The sequence below is a fragment of the Misgurnus anguillicaudatus genome, chromosome 19, assembly GCF_027580225.2.
Source record: "Misgurnus anguillicaudatus chromosome 19, ASM2758022v2, whole genome shotgun sequence".
Taxonomy (NCBI): domain Eukaryota; kingdom Metazoa; phylum Chordata; class Actinopteri; order Cypriniformes; family Cobitidae; genus Misgurnus; species Misgurnus anguillicaudatus.
In genome coordinates, this window is record NC_073355.2 from 39,057,303 (window position 1) to 39,072,402 (window position 15,100).

At 37.3% G+C, this 15,100-nt stretch overlaps 1 protein-coding gene across 1 annotated transcript in view; it reads left to right on the forward strand.

Moving 5' to 3' along the window:
- The first annotated feature begins 849 nt into the window (after positions 1–849).
- LOC129425608 (Fc receptor-like protein 5) overlaps positions 850–15,100 on the forward strand; it is a 31,228-nt gene continuing 16,977 nt past the window's right edge. Inside the window, exons 1-4 of the mRNA XM_073856671.1 lie at positions 850–1,321; positions 1,744–2,526; positions 13,719–13,988; positions 14,668–14,952. Of these exons, the coding sequence (XP_073712772.1) occupies positions 850–1,321; positions 1,744–2,526; positions 13,719–13,988; positions 14,668–14,952 (1,810 nt within the window). The remainder of the gene's footprint in view (positions 1,322–1,743; positions 2,527–13,718; positions 13,989–14,667; positions 14,953–15,100) is intronic.

Here is a 15,100-nt window from a genome sequence, read left to right on the forward strand (position 1 = left end):
AACCCTGTGTGTGGAGGAAGTGACGTATGCCGTAAAGCAGTCGAATTTTGTAGGTTTTTTTGTGCTCTGGTTACTACCAGAAACCCTAAGTTTTAAAATACGAGTAAAAGTGATACAGACCCCGTCAGGCTATGGTAGACATGTCATTCAACCTATTTAAAGTCGAGGTACTACACTGTAAAAAATCCAATTAATGAAATGTTGGAAGGGCAAAAATATATAGCCTAAGTTAAACTAGGGCTGGGAAAAAATCGATTTGATTTAAAAATCGAGTTGGTAGGTCAAATCGATTCATATTTTTTTAAATCGATTTTTTAGATTTTTTTTCTCCCCCTATGCAGTATAGCGAAATACATACATTTTGCATTCGCCAAATCTTCCTTCAGGGTTTCCGTAGCACGCTCCCTGCGACGCAGCCCTCTGCCCCTCCCTTCTCCCGAAGGCAGCGCATGCATATACACAAACAACATGGCAGGAACAGCCGGCAAAGAGAGCAGCTCCTTCCAAAAAAAAGCTTTTCGACTTCAGTCGTGTGGAGTTGGTTTGGATTTACAGCACCTGATGAGGAACAGACAACACCTCGATGCAAACTATGTCTTAAGGCTGTTGTTGTTGCTGGCAGCAGTACGAAAAAATCTGTTTCAGCATTTAAAGTGAAGACATGCGGCTGAGTGGGAAAAGTGTTGCCTTCTTCGAAAAGAAACCCGCTCTAGTGGCGTTAGCGCTAACACCCCGTTTGCAAAGCAAACAACTCTTCAAAAAAGATTTTCAAACAGTACACCGTATGAGAAGAGCGGGGCAAGGTGGAAAGCCATAACGGAGGCAATTACCCTCTACATAGCTACGGATATGCTGCCAGTTAACTCTGTTGAGAAGAGAGGGTTTAACAACATGCTGAAAGCTTTGGACGCTCGATATATAGTACCTAGCCGCAAGTATTTCTCTGACGTTGCTCTTCCTCAGCTGTATAACAACACTCAGCAAAAGATAATCAGCGAGTTGAAGGGAATTGACTTTTACGCTGGCACTACTGACCTGTGGTCGAGCCGAACAATGCAGCCTTACATGTGTCTTATGGTTCATTATGTCAGCAAGAGCTGGGACATGCGAAGCGTCTGTCTGCAAATGTCATATTTCCCCCAGGACCATACGGGCCAAACTATTGCACTAGAGTTAAAAGATGCTCTGAACTCCTGGGGACTTTCAGAAGAGCGCCTTACCCGTATGACGACCGACAGTGACTCCAAAGTAAGCAGAGCTATGAAGGACAATAATTGGCCAAACCTCAAGTGCTTAGGACATCGACTGCACAATGCTGTCGGTAAGTTTGTGTGAAAATAAATTAGAAAGGTTTGTGTGATATAACAAAAAAGTTTAGTACTTCTCACCTTTAATATAAAAGTTATTATTAGTTTTATAACTTAAATTACACTTTGAAGTATTTTTTTTCTTTGTTAGTTTATATTTTTTTCCAACTCAACATTGTTATATGTATTTCCCCTGACTATTTTAAAAGGTAGAGTATTTTTGTTTTGTATTGTCAAAGCTACATCTAGTACTACACTGATTTTTCTATTACCATTTAATACTATATGGTATGAATATGGCGTTACAATAAATATGAGGAAAAATACATTTCTAAAGTAAAGATACAATTATTTGTACCTAAGCTGTGTGTAGGGCATGTGCTCAAAAATGTACACTTACAGAAACTAAATATTGTTGTTGTTTTCTTTATTACAGTGAATGGTGTGAAAGATGAAAGGATTGACCGTGCCATTGGAGTGTGTAAAAAGGTTTCTGCCTTTTCATATAGTTGGAAAAAAAGACGGGACATGGCAGAGGTTCAGGCAGAGCTTGGTCTTCCTCCTCATCAATTGGTAACAGAGTCACTTACAAGATGGGGTTCGCGTCAAAAAATGATTGAGCGATTTCTTGAACAAGAGAGAGCCATCGTCCGTGTTCTGGGTGCTGACAAAAAAACCCGACATCTTGTTCCTACATGGCAAGATCTGGAGGTTTTAGATGCCATAAATAAAGCAGTCAAACCACTTAAGGACTTTGTTGACGCACTGTCCGGAGAATCTTATGTAAGTGTTTCATACATTAAACCTGTGCTGCATCTGTTCAAAACGAGTCTCCTTCAGCGAGAGGAGAAAGATGTAGATCTCACTGCTACAATAAAAAGAAACATTATGTGCTACCTTGAACAGAAATACAGTGACCCTGAGAATGATGAGCTCCTGGACATGGCTTCACTAATGGATCCACGTTTCCGTACCAACTACATTACCCCGGACAAGTTGGACATTATTAAGAAAAGAGCTGTCACTGAGCTCTCTGCCCTCTGCTCAGAGGAAGAAGGTCCTGCTGTACAAATGTGCCAAGAAGAACAGAGCCCACCACCCAAGAAGAAAACTTTAGCTGCCTTCTTTAAAAAAGCAGCACCTGCATCACTGTCCCACCAGACAGTAAAGGAAAAAGTCGAAGCAGAGCTCACCACCTACTTATTACTGTCACGGTCCTGTCAGACATCTGTGCTAGATGTAGGTCTGAGTGCATCTGACAGGACCGTGGCAGTATCATGTTCTGTGTGGGGACATGTGGGATCACATTCTGTGTGTGGCTGCCACATGTTCCCGGTGTCTTGTTGCTGTCGTGATCTTGCCAGACCTTAGTGTAGATCAGGTCTATGTTCTGTGGGCAAGGTCAGGGCAGCAGTGTGTGTACGTGGGAACACGTGTGTTCACATCATATCTGTGTGACACGTGTTCCCAGTGTTTTGTGGCTGTCATGGTCTTGCCTGACCTTGGTTATTATCCAGAGGGTAGGACCAGGGCAGCATTGTTGTATGTGGGAATACGTGTGTTTTCACATCATGTATGTGTAACACGTATTCCCAGTGTCTTGTCACTTTTACCCTACTCCCTTATGTAATCATGTCTTAAGTGATTAATTATGTTCACCTGTTCCTCATTGATGTGGTGTCTTTATAATGCCCTTGTGTTCTCTGTGTGGTGTGCGTGCGTTGTTGTAGATACTGTGTTTATGTTCACCAGTTGCTTATCCGAGTTCTTCTCGTGTTTTGGTTTATTTGTGTTCCAGCACAGTGTTTTTGTTCCCTTCCGTTTTACCCCCTTGTGGGTGTTTCAGTTTATTTGTAAATAAATCCTAGTTATTTTATACATCCTTTGCGTTTGGGTTCTTCTATTATTTTTCCCACAATCCGGTTTATACCCACCGTGACAATTGGGTCCTGAGGTGGATCCTGACACTGACCCACTTGAGTGGTGGAAGCAGCATCAGCCCAATTTCACAAGACTCAGTCGTCTGGCAAGAAAATACCTGGCCATTCCAGCAACCGCCCCATCGGAGAGGGTCTTTAGTGTGGGTGGTGGTATTGTCACCTGTAGCCGAGCTTGCCTCAAGCCTGCTGTTGTTGATAGGCTCATTTTCCTTGCAAAGAATGTTTAAAATGCAATTACATTTTTTATGGCGAATGGTGTTATTGTTTACATGTTCAATTCAACTAAGAGTTACCTCAGGATTTTTTGTTGTTTATTAGCTCAATCCAAATACAGTATAAATAATTTGGATGTTTAACAGTCTTTGTTGCACACTGCACAGTGACTTTTCAGTAAGATAAAGGGTTTGCCTTTGCAATTTTATGTTGATGCACTTTAATTAACGTTCCAGCAACTAGTGCCCCATCGGAGAGGGTCTTTAGTGTGGGTGGTGGTATTGTCACCTGTTACCAAGCTTACCTCAAGCCTGCTGTTGTTGATAGGCTCATTTTCCTCGCAAAGAATGTTTAAAATGCAATGACATTTTTTATGGAGAATGATTTTACTGTTTCCATGTTCAACTCAACTAAGAGTTACCTCAGGATTTTTTGTTGTTTATTAGCTCAATCCAAATACAGTATAAATAATTTGGATGTTTAACAATCTTTGTTGCACACTGCACAGTGACTTTTCATGTTAAAGTATTTTAATTAAATATAATAAATATATGTACAGTTTGCAATTATTTTGTTTTAAATGGGGGGCGGGGGAAAAAATTCGATTCGAATCGTAAATCGAGTTTTTTATAAACAAATCGCAGATTTTTTTAGGGGGGTGAATCGCCCAGCCCTAAGTTAAACCAATTTTCTTGTTTGGGCTTAGTTGAGTAGACATATTATTTTAAGTCTAGATAAATCTGTGTTTAAAACATTAAGTGAATGGTTATTTCCAAATTCAGTCAACATTCAGAATGGCTATGTTGACTGAACTAATTAAGACAAATCTGGTCAATATGTGGACTTATGACAGCTATGTTTCCTGACAACAAAATGCTCATAATATTACTGTTATTTGGTAACAAAATGTAATTTTAGGAGTTGTTCAGGCGTGAATGTATGAGCTTTAAGTTTAAATATGCGGTCGGTTAATATAGATAGCGTCTATTTAAAAATGTGCTCGGACACTTTCGGACGGAGAAGAGCTCCAGATGAGCTCCAGAAAATCACCGACACTTAAGCGCTCACACACCGCCCAGCGCAGCCTCGCCTCAGCAAGCCCATCAGAAATCGACTGCTGGCTCTGATATCTCTGTGGCGTTTAAACATGCAATTTAATTCATTTTAATTTCTTATACTTAATAATAAAAGGTTTACCGGTATGTTTTAAATCATATTTTAGGATTGCACTTAAATGATATCGCTGTTGAATGATATTTCATATCACATTTGTTATAACTGTGCTGCGTACTGCATGCGAATTTGAACTTCAGAGCTGAAAGTGCGAGTGGAGAAATAGTACCAATATCATAACAATCTTAAAACTTCTAAATATACCCGTGTGTGTACCCGTGTGCGTGCGTGTGGTCGCGCGTGTGTGTGCATGTATGTATGTATGCGCGTGCGTCTGTGTATTTTGAATTTAAAATGTTTTAACTCGGAAGGATCTGCATCACAGGGCATTTCATCTGAGATCAATCCACACGCAACAGCTGGAATCACTTACTGATTCACACAAGGACGGACACACGTCAGCCGTTTCCTCAAGTTCACGTCAGGTAAGTGTTTGTAATTAAATGTTAATTTTAGAATATATTCATTGGCAAAGACGCAAATACTCGACGTTTTTGTAATTATATTTTTGTAAAGATATATTAGAAGTGTGTTATGTTATGTGACCGAAGTAAAGTGGAGCTATTTTAGTTAAGATAAAAAGCCTGGATATAGGGTTGGTTTACCGGACAGGGTTTAGAACTCGGTCTTTATTATAATTGGGACATTTTTACAAACAAACCTTATATAATACAATACTGGCGTGCATTTTGAGACAAAACAATAGCACTCATATGTTAAGAGATGTCAGCAAGTTATTTTAGTCAGTGAAAAGCCCTGTCCGAGAAAACCGCCCAATAGTGTTTAATTATGTGTGATGTCTGAGGGAAATTTGGCCTAACATTAACGTTATTTATGGAATAAAGTCTTTCACCGTCAAACTTTATTATATTAAACATGTTATTTATGTATGTGTGTGTGTTTATATTCCTCTCTTTATCAAACCAGAGCAGAGATGATGTAAGAGGCAGACCAGAGGAATAAATAGCGAGACAGTCTCCGCTTGGACTGGCTGAAGAAAGTCTCCTAAATGGCCCTGGAGATGTTCTGACTGACTTTGGAGGCTTTTTGGACTGTTTTATGCCCTCTATTTAAAGAAGACTTAATTCTGTATGTTCAGTCTGTATGATAAGTGAATAAGTGAATAAAAAGCTTTTGTTTTTATGTGACTGAAGTTAATTATTTTGTTTACAACACCAGCATAAATTATTTGATAAATAATTTAAAAATGTTATTTAAAAAATCCCAAATAATAAATATTAATTGAAGTAACACACAAAACATTGAGTGAATACTTAAATTTTTATTGACAGAGTATTTGCTGTAAGTTTTTAAAGATTCAACTGATTAAAACATTTTAGTTGAATGAACTATAAAGCTAATTGAGCCAACATACTTTTTTATATTTGAGTCAAATTTGGGCCAACTAAAAAACATCAATGCAGGTAACACATTGGAGACAGAAATTGAGTGAACGTAAAATTTCTGTGGAACTAGTTACTAAAAAAAAATTCAATGAGCCAACAATTTATTTTTTACAGTGTATCACAAGGGTCTTGAAAATTTATTATGAAGGTTGAAAAATTACATGGTGTCACTTTAAGTTTTAATGCGATAAAACCAAATCTCGGTAATACAACAACAAAAACTGAAGATATAATGAGCAATGTACAGAGCTCTGAACAATCTTACAACAACAACAAAAAAACATATATCTACATATTAGCACAACACTGCTTATTTGGTGATCAGACCCAAAGGTAGTGGCAGTTGCTGTAGTTTCTTACAGTATATTCTTATGTAGTATATTACTCCCCGCGGCTACATGCGGATGGCCGCGTTCGACACTATACGCAATACAGATGATTTCTTATTCTAATTATTATTCTACCAGGTCACCAAGGCACTGATTTGGTGACATTTACAGTACATTAAAACATTAGGATAGGTAAATAAAAGTAACCGATCCACCATTGCAAACATAGTTTAGAACAAACAAGACAACAAAGAACTGGAATCAAACATTATTCAATTCAATTCAATTTTATTTATATAGTGCTTTTCACAATTGTTAATTGTTTCAAAGCAGTTTTACATGAGTAGATTCCTATTGCGGAAAAAGTACATTTACTGGACATTTAATGTGAATGCTTTGTTTAAGAAGAATGTCTTAAGTTTAGTTTTTAATTGATCGACTGTGTCTGAAACATTATTTGGTAAATCATTTCAGAGCTTAGGGGCTAAGTAGGAAAAGGATCTACCACCTTTAGATACTTTTGATATTCTAGGGATAATTAAGAGGCCAGAATTTTGTGATCGCAGTTTACGTGGTGGATTGTATTCTGATAGTAATTCTTTAATATACGAGGGTGCTAGGCCATGTAAAGCTATGTAGGTGATTAGTAATATTTTAAATTGTATGCGATATTTAACTGGTAGTCAGTGTAAAGATGCCAGAATTGGACTTATGTGGTTATACTTTTTAGATCTAGTAAGCACTCTTGCGGCAGCGTTTTGAACCAACTGTAATATGTTTACCTGATTTGCGTGACATCCCCCGAGTAACGAGTTACAATAGTCTATTCTAGAGGTCATAAAGCATGGATAAGCTTTTCTGCATCTGATGCAGACAGCATATGGCGTTAGGGCTGCAGCTATCGATTCTTTTTGTAATCGATTAATCTAGCACTGAATCGATCGATTAATCGAGTAATCGGATAAAAATTTTGTGTGTGTTTTTAAACAACCAAAACAAATAATGCATAACGACAATGATGTGGCTGTAAAATGTCCAAGCATTTGGCTTTTATTTCTAAAAAAAACAGAGGTATTTGGCTCCAAAAAAATAAGCCTATTTATTTCAATTTTTACGCATTTAGTGTTTATAAGTGCCAGTGCCAAAAATTAAACATTTTAATTTATTAATATGCACAACAGGTTTCATGCTGTAATCTAGCCCTGACATCAAAGTAAATATCTGGTTTATGTACAAATGTACACACCTGCAGCATTTACCATTAGGCTACTAACAAATAATATATCATTTCTGGGGTAAGCCTATTTGCTATGGTAACAACCTGTGTGTGTGTGTGCGCGCACGTGCACCTGTGTTTGTATATGTGTGTGCACGCGTTCTGTGCGTGAGGAAGAGTGACACCCCAGTCAGACGTTCAGTTGCTTCATTGCATTTTGGTACGGCAGAAATACATACAATCATTTTCAATAGAACGCTGCATTTGGTTTGCATCACTTGCATTGCGGTGCATTTTAGGTTAAGAATCCGTTCGAAAAATCACAACATCACGTCCTGCTGTATACAGTGAATGAATGCTGAAATTATTGTTGCATGGCTACATAAAAGTTTAAGCATATGTGATGCATTGCGCGATCGGTCTGACTCGCGTGAGAGAGAATAACTTCCTTATGCTAAACTCCAATAAGACAGAGATTATTATTATTGAACAAAATATGTCAGATTACAAGTTGCCCATATATGATTGCACTGGGGTGCCGTTTTTTTGGTACACACACTTGTAAAGTGCATGCGTGTGTGTAAAGGGGTTCTTTTTTAAGCAATACTCTCCTGCAATTGAACGTGAATATCTAGTCAAACCGCATAACGACATCGCTACAAATACAGTATGGGATTAAAATCAGCGGAAGCTACGTTTCCTTGTTTCATCGACGCTTGATGAAACAGCAGTGTATGTTTTCGGTTCAGATGCTGAATGAAATGATAATGTTATGATCCCAAACTTTAGACGTTCTCTCTCTGGCGTTTATGGACATATTCGCTCCGCCATCGCGCCAACTAAATTCAAAATGTACCACGCGCTATGATGTGCTTCCTGAACATTGAACAACGGTCCGTGTGAATCAGATCTCGGCGCATGTAGTGCGCGTCATAGGAATTTAACAAAGCTTCGAGGCAGAATTTTTGCCAAAGCAGACGTTGGAGATATGACTATCGAAAGATAGATTGCTGTCGAATATAACGCCTTAATTCTTAACCGTGGAAGATGGCACCACCGTGCAGCCATCAACTTGTAATCTGACATATTATGTTTGGTGCGATTTGGTTCAATAATAAGTATCTCAGTCTTATTGGAGTTTAGCATAAGAAAGTTATGTGCCATCCAGTCCCTAATATCACTAATGCAGTCTGTTAGCTTAGCAAACTGGTGGGATTCGCTAGGATGTGACGAGATGTAAAGCTGGGTATCATCCGCATAGCAGTGAAAACTTATGTTATGTTTCCTGATAATGTCTCCTAGAGGTAACATATATAACGATAATAGGATAGGGCCTAAAACTGATCCCTGTGGTACGCCGTATTTAACGGGGGAGTGATATGACTCTTCCTCATTTACATTAACAAAGTGATATTGATTGGTTAGATACAATCTAAACCGTGCTAACGCCTGACCACTGATGCCAACATAGTTTTCTAGTCTATTGAGTAAGATTCTGTGATCTACTGTATTGTGTCAAAGGCTGCACTAAGGTCTAGTAATATAAGGATTGAGATTTCACCACGATCGGATGTTAAAAGGAGGTCAATTGTAACTCTAAGCAGCGCTGTCTCTGTGGTATGGTGGGGCCTGAATCATGATTGGAACTTTTCATATGTATTATTATTCACTATGAATGTGCGTAGCTGGCTTGCCACTACTTTTTTTAATATTTTAGAAAGAAAAGGTAGATTTGAGATTGGTCTAAAGTTATTAAAATCTCCCTGGTCAAGTTTTTTTTTATGAGCTGTCTATTAACTGCTAGTTTGAAAGCTGTTGGAACGTATCCTAATTCTAGCAATGAGTTAAAGATATTTAGAACCGGGGTTGACACTACAGGGAATACCTCTTTAAGTAGTTTTGTGGGAACAGGGTCTGATATACAGGACGATGATTTGGATGACGTTACTAATTTAGAGAGTTCTTCTATTGTAGTAGGTTTAAATGACTCAAAATGTTTGTATGGTAATCTAGTGTTACATGTACTATTGGGTAGAGTGGTGGCTGCTTGCGTAGTTTCTATGTTTTCCCTATTAACCGTAATTTTGTTAGTAAAGAAGTTCATGAAGTTGTTACTATTGTGTTGGAGTTTACTATTGGTTTCTGTTTGTTCTTTGTTTCTAGTCAGTTTCGCAACTGTGCTAAAGAGGAAACGTGGGTTGTTATGATTTTCATTAATAAGCGTACTGAGATAGGTAGAGGTTTTTATAGCCTGTCTGTAGTGTTGAACACTCTCTTTCCATTCTGAACACCATACCTCTAAGTTTTTGCTTCGGTAGTTTCTTTCCATTTTTCTAGGGCTGCAGTGTGATGGTCATACCATCGAGCTGCCGTTTTTTCTTTGATTCTCTTTTTTCGAATGGGAGCAACGGCATCCAGCGTGTTAGAACAAATGTTGTTCAGGTTTTCTATTATAATATCCAGATCTTCACGGTTATCTGCTACATGTTTCATTGAATTAGAACGTGCCCCAGCTGTCGACAATCACCATATCTACCCAATCAGTGCGAAGGCAAGCCCAATTATAATCACAGTCAAACTCACCTAAGAATCCTCTACAGCCTTCAGAATCCCTCCACTACCACATCTCCTCTCACTCACCAGGTTACTTCCTAAACCTGGGGAGGGTGGGCGTGTGTACTCTGCTTTTGGGCCAATTACCAAGCTCAGAGCCATCTCCCCGGACAGCAAGCCAAATACGTTTACCAATTAAATTTATCTGAATTATTTGTAAATGTGAACTCGTAAATGTATGCTTTATTAATTACAAATGCAAAAGTTTAATATCAATGACAACAAAAATACGTTCTGTGAAAATAAAATGCACACAACAAACTAATTCACATTAAAATAAGTATTAAAATTTATTTCAAAATAAACAACACCAGGGATAAACAAATAATGGAAAAATATAGATTTCTAAAACAGACTTTACCATAGTCAATCGTCCTTTTTGCCTTTTTTATATCTGCTAATGTTTTAAGATACAAACTCAAAAATAACTAACTAAAAATGTTTTCACAATTGATGTGAATATAACAAAATAAAACCGCAAAACTTCTGAACAGAACTCTGAACTTCACATTTAAACTATCAGTCCTGCTGCAGTTGGTGTTGCTTTTTCCTCGTAGTACAGTAGGGGTGTCAACAATAATCGATTCTGAAATGCATCGCAATGCGCGCATGCACGATTCAGCATCGATGCCGCAAAGTGCCATAATCGATTATGTCACTGTTTATTTTCTGGCCTCAAGTGGACAATAAAGTTGTGAAGTTTCAATTACTTCTGCGGGCATAACAACAACAATCAAGATGGCTGAGGCGGAGAGAGATGACAGTGATAGACGGGTAAATAAAACGCACCCTTTTCCATGGAAAGTGGACACATGGGCAGATTTCGGATTCTACGAAGTTAATGGGAAACTAGACAAGACTTACGCTGTGTGTAAATTCTCATCTCAGGTATATACTGTAATTATCATTGTCTTAAAGCTGATAAGCTTCCGTTTTTGTTGAAAATAGTTGCACTTGACTTTACTACTTGAAAAAAGTTCAGTAATAAGTGATTACTGTGTGTTGGCATGAATCATTTTATTGCTGGATGCCTGTTACAAAAGTATGAGTGACTGCTTGTATTGCTTCATGACTGATGAAAAATTTGCCTTGTTGTGTAGAATTCTGATGCATCGCAATGTATCATAGAATCAAATTCAATTGAATCGTTACCTGGTGAATCGTAATCAGCAACAATAACTTGCAAAAACAAGGCATTAAAACAACACATACAGTGCAAACACACAACTCATACAACTGGTACAGACTGTCAGCTCATGAGTGATGGGATTTATGGCCCTTGAGGGGATCCAGATCTTGGCGATCTGTAACTTTCAAAGAGCTCTTTTGGCTCTTTTTAAATATTTAGTCAGTTTTAAGAAGCCAGCTTGGGGGCATCTCAGTTTATCCAGGAAATAATCACTGGGAGGAGTGATGAGGTGAGATTTGGAAAATAATTAAAACTCAGATATCACACACCAAAATCTGAGTTTGAATTATTCTGAAATATTGATTATTACCTCATTTGTCATGTGTGGACTATCCATAGGGTTGCACAACATCCCTCTGCTTAGACAGTGACATCACTATTTTGGATTTACCTTTAGTACAAAGTGTGCGTATGTGTAAAGCTACGTTGACTTAGGTTATTTATACAATACCTACTCACAAATAAACATAAAAAACAAAGCAGGCTGCAATGAATTTCTGTGCAAAACAGCTGTTACTATAAACACTTCCACAAATTAGAATAAATAAAATGGTAATGTGTACATACAGTCCACTATTACTACTGTAAACTTTGCAAATAGGACATCAGCCCCTTCAAGTCTTAAATGAACAACCCCTGCGCTGGGTGCGCCCCTCCCCCTATAACTGTTCTGTCTCGTGGAGGAGCTAATTTGTCTGCATCTGTGTGAAACACGCATAGGAAAAAAGAACGACAGAAAGAACGACTCCCCTCCAGCTGCAACTTGACTCCCATCGTACATGTTTATGAGTTGTTCAAAAGAATCGGTTCGTTCGCAAATGTCACAACTCTACTGGTGAATGATCTTTTGGATATTTGAAAAGCTCCCTGATCTCTGCTTTAATCCAGTTTGCAGACATTTCTATCGTGTTTGTTAATAAGCATTTAAAACTCCTGTTTTGAGGGGCTGAACAATATATCTTGTTGGGATGATGCACAGGCATTTTTGTTTATTATAAGCTCAAATTAGCATGTGGCACTATATTCTTTTATGCTGCTGAATGATCTCTGCTTCAGCGCAGTAAGTGGTGATCTAATGTACCTGATATCTACGTCAGTCCAGTTTGCTGACATTTCTCATTGTGAATGTTGATCTGCATGTAAATCCCTGATTTTAAAGAGTTGAACTTCATGTTGCCATAACACACGCATATTCACTACAGCACACCCCTTACAGCATGCGTCTGATTTATTATTTCCTGATAACTGTTTTAGTCTAGTTTGCGACATTTCTCATCGTGAATGTTGATCTGCATGTAAATCTCTCGTTTTAAAAAACTGAACCATAACTTTACTGTTGTGATGACATGCGCGTCCTCACTATGACACACCCATTATGGCATTGTTTCGGCTTCTTGTTCACACAGAGGGTTTTCCGGGTATCTTTCTGGGAGCGATCCCAGACAATTTACGGGACGTTTTTGCGTTCACACAAACAGGCTTGTTTGGCAATTTTACGGGTATTTTCTGGGACCAAAGTGCTGTGTGTACAACTTTTTGCTGAAAAATCTAAAATGACGCAATTATGCCAAAATGTGTAATGTTTCTGTTTTAGCATAAAAACATCTGCAAAGTTACAAAGGTCAAGTCCACTTATATTTTTATGCATTTGCAAACGCTTTTATCTAAAGTGACTTACAGAGCATTAAAGCTGTTCTTTCTTAGTAACACACAAAGGGAGATTTTTGTGTTTGACACAAAAGAAGAGCATCAAACAAACAGCTTTATGAACAGTGCAACACACATCCTCTGTATGTTGTGTTGTGTCATGACATATTCACTCTTGAAGATTTAGCTACACCCGGTGTATGATGAGATAACTCACAGTGTGTTTCATTATGTAGTGCTAATGAGTTTACATTTACATTCTATTGCAGTGTTAGAAGTGTGTTCATTGGTTTGCAGATAAACAAGCAGCTTGAATGATGTGTAAAGAAATAATTTAAAAAATGGTTTATGTTCTTCTATTTTCATTTATTGTGCAAGGTTGTGTAAAACAATGTGATATAAGAATTGGGAAAGGAATAAAGAAAAGGCACAACTCTGGCTTAAGAACATCCACATTTAAGGGATGTCTACGCTTTGATTACACATTGATATACATTAGTATTATTCCTATTTATTTCCATATCATATTTTAAAATATTTATTATATATTCTTTGTTGTTTACAGTGCTGATTTCAAACATACTCTCTGGACAAACTGAAGGTGACTGATTTTCATAGATTTGTGTCCTTCATGTAAACAGATCTGTGATGAGATTGTTAAAGCTTTATTTTCTTGTTTCTTCAGTTTTACCCAGAGTTACAGTGATAGTAACACCAGACAGATCTGTGTTCACTGGAGAGACAGTCACTCTGAAGTGTGAGATAGAGGATCAGTACAGATCATTAAACTGGAGATATGTGTGGTATAAAGGCAGAACTGGGACTTCAGTGTTTGAGGGAAACATCTACACCATCATCTCACCATCAGATCAGGATGAGTTCTGGTGTAGAGGAGAGAGAGATGGACGACCCTCATCCTCACAGGACAGTGCTCATGTGACTCTCTCTGTTAAAGGTCAGTAATGACTGTGATTGGATCAATGTTAAGAAATCTTAGGTAATTTATTTTCCCATATTTTTTTTAAATTAATGGATTTTATGGTAACACTACAATAAGGTTCATTAGTTAACATTAGTTAATATATTAACTAACATGAACAAACCATGAGCAATACATGTGTTACAGTATTTATTAATCTTTGTTAATGTTAGTTAATATAAATAAAGCTTTTAATTGCTTGTTCATGTTAGTTCAGAGTGCATTAACTAACGTTAACAAGATTTTAATAAAGTATTACTAAATGTTTAAATTAACATTAACAAAGATTAATAAATGCTGTATAAGTGCAGTTCATTATTAATTCATGTTAACTAATGTAGTTAACTAATGAACCTTATTGTAAAGTGTTACCGATTTTATTTGAAAAGATTAGTGTGTAATACAAAGAATATTTTGCTTTTTAATTACCAATATACTTTAAATGATAAAGTATTCATTTTCAAGCAGTAAATTCATTTTCACGCAGTTTTAAAATAACTTCTAAAATAAATTTCCATAAATGCTTAATCATTTGCAAATATTCCTTACAAAAATAAAAATGTTTCTGATAAAGTTTTTCTTCAGAAACTTCAAAGAACAAATGGCATTTCAGATTTTGGACTAATTTTATAAGCTCATTTTCTTGTTTCTTCAGCTTTACCCAGAGCTACAGTAAGAGTAACACCAGACAGACCTGTGTTCACTGGAGAGACAGTCACTCTGAAGTGTGAGATAGAGGATCAGTACAGTAACTGGAGATATCAGTGGTATAAAGACACAACAAAAGTCTCCAAGTTTCAGCGTTACACTGTAAACAGAGACTCTCTCACTATCACTGGAGTTACTAAATCTGATCAGGGCCGGTTCTGGTGTAGTGCAGTGATACACGGACGACCACAAACTTCAATATCAAGCTCATCTGTTAATCTTACTGTTAAGGGTGAGTTCAACTTCAATGTCTGTAAAATAGGGAAATAAAGACAGAAGCATCTCAGGTGTGTTTATTATCAGAAACATTATGCCAATGGTTTTATGTGTCAGTTTTTTAAAGGGATCAGAAATATATTGTTTTATTTAATTTCATTTAG